This window comes from Buceros rhinoceros, unplaced genomic scaffold, assembly GCF_000710305.1.
Source record: "Buceros rhinoceros silvestris isolate BGI_N320 unplaced genomic scaffold, ASM71030v1 scaffold39905, whole genome shotgun sequence".
In the NCBI taxonomy this organism is placed as follows: Eukaryota; Metazoa; Chordata; class Aves; order Bucerotiformes; family Bucerotidae; genus Buceros; species Buceros rhinoceros.
Genome location: NW_010411828.1, coordinates 1 through 448, shown reverse-complemented (window position 1 = coordinate 448; position 448 = coordinate 1). Strand labels below are relative to the sequence as shown.

The window sequence follows — 448 nt, the reverse complement described above, 5'->3', positions numbered from 1 at the left end:
TGGGCCCACCTTGCTGTAGGCGATGCTGTCTAACACCTCGCTGATCTGCGCGGGGGTCATGACCTCGTCCTCGCTGCTGGAGAGCGGGTGGGAGGTGGTGAGAGCATCCGTCGCCATCACCGTGTACACCTCGTTCAGCACCATCAGGTCTTTCTGCGGGGCAGTTGAGTGCCACTCAAGCCCTGCGTGCACCCTCCCGGCAGCGGGGGCCTGCACCCCCTGCCTGCACCCCCTGCCCGTGCCCTGTGCCCATGGGCACTCACAATGTTCCAGGAGGGCTCCGCCGAGTCTGCACCCAGGTACTCGACGTAGGAGGCGAAACCCTCATTGAGCCACAGATCGTTCCACCACTGCAGCGTCACCAGGTTCCCAAACCACTGCAAGGGGAGGGCACAGCACCCTGTCAGCCAGGTCCAGCTGGCCGGCGGGGTGGGTGAGGGGCACGGCG

At 65.8% G+C, this 448-nt stretch overlaps 1 protein-coding gene across 1 annotated transcript in view; it reads right to left on the bottom strand.

Annotated features, from left to right (window-relative positions):
• Positions 1-377, bottom strand: part of LOC104493469 (aminopeptidase N-like) — a gene marked incomplete at both ends in the record, with an annotated part of 1,707 nt that extends 1,330 nt beyond the window's left edge. The window contains 2 exons of the mRNA XM_010136147.1: positions 10-153; positions 264-377. Of these exons, the coding sequence (XP_010134449.1) occupies positions 10-153; positions 264-377 (258 nt within the window). The remainder of the gene's footprint in view (positions 1-9; positions 154-263) is intronic.
• Between the last annotated feature and the right edge of the window lie 71 nt (positions 378-448).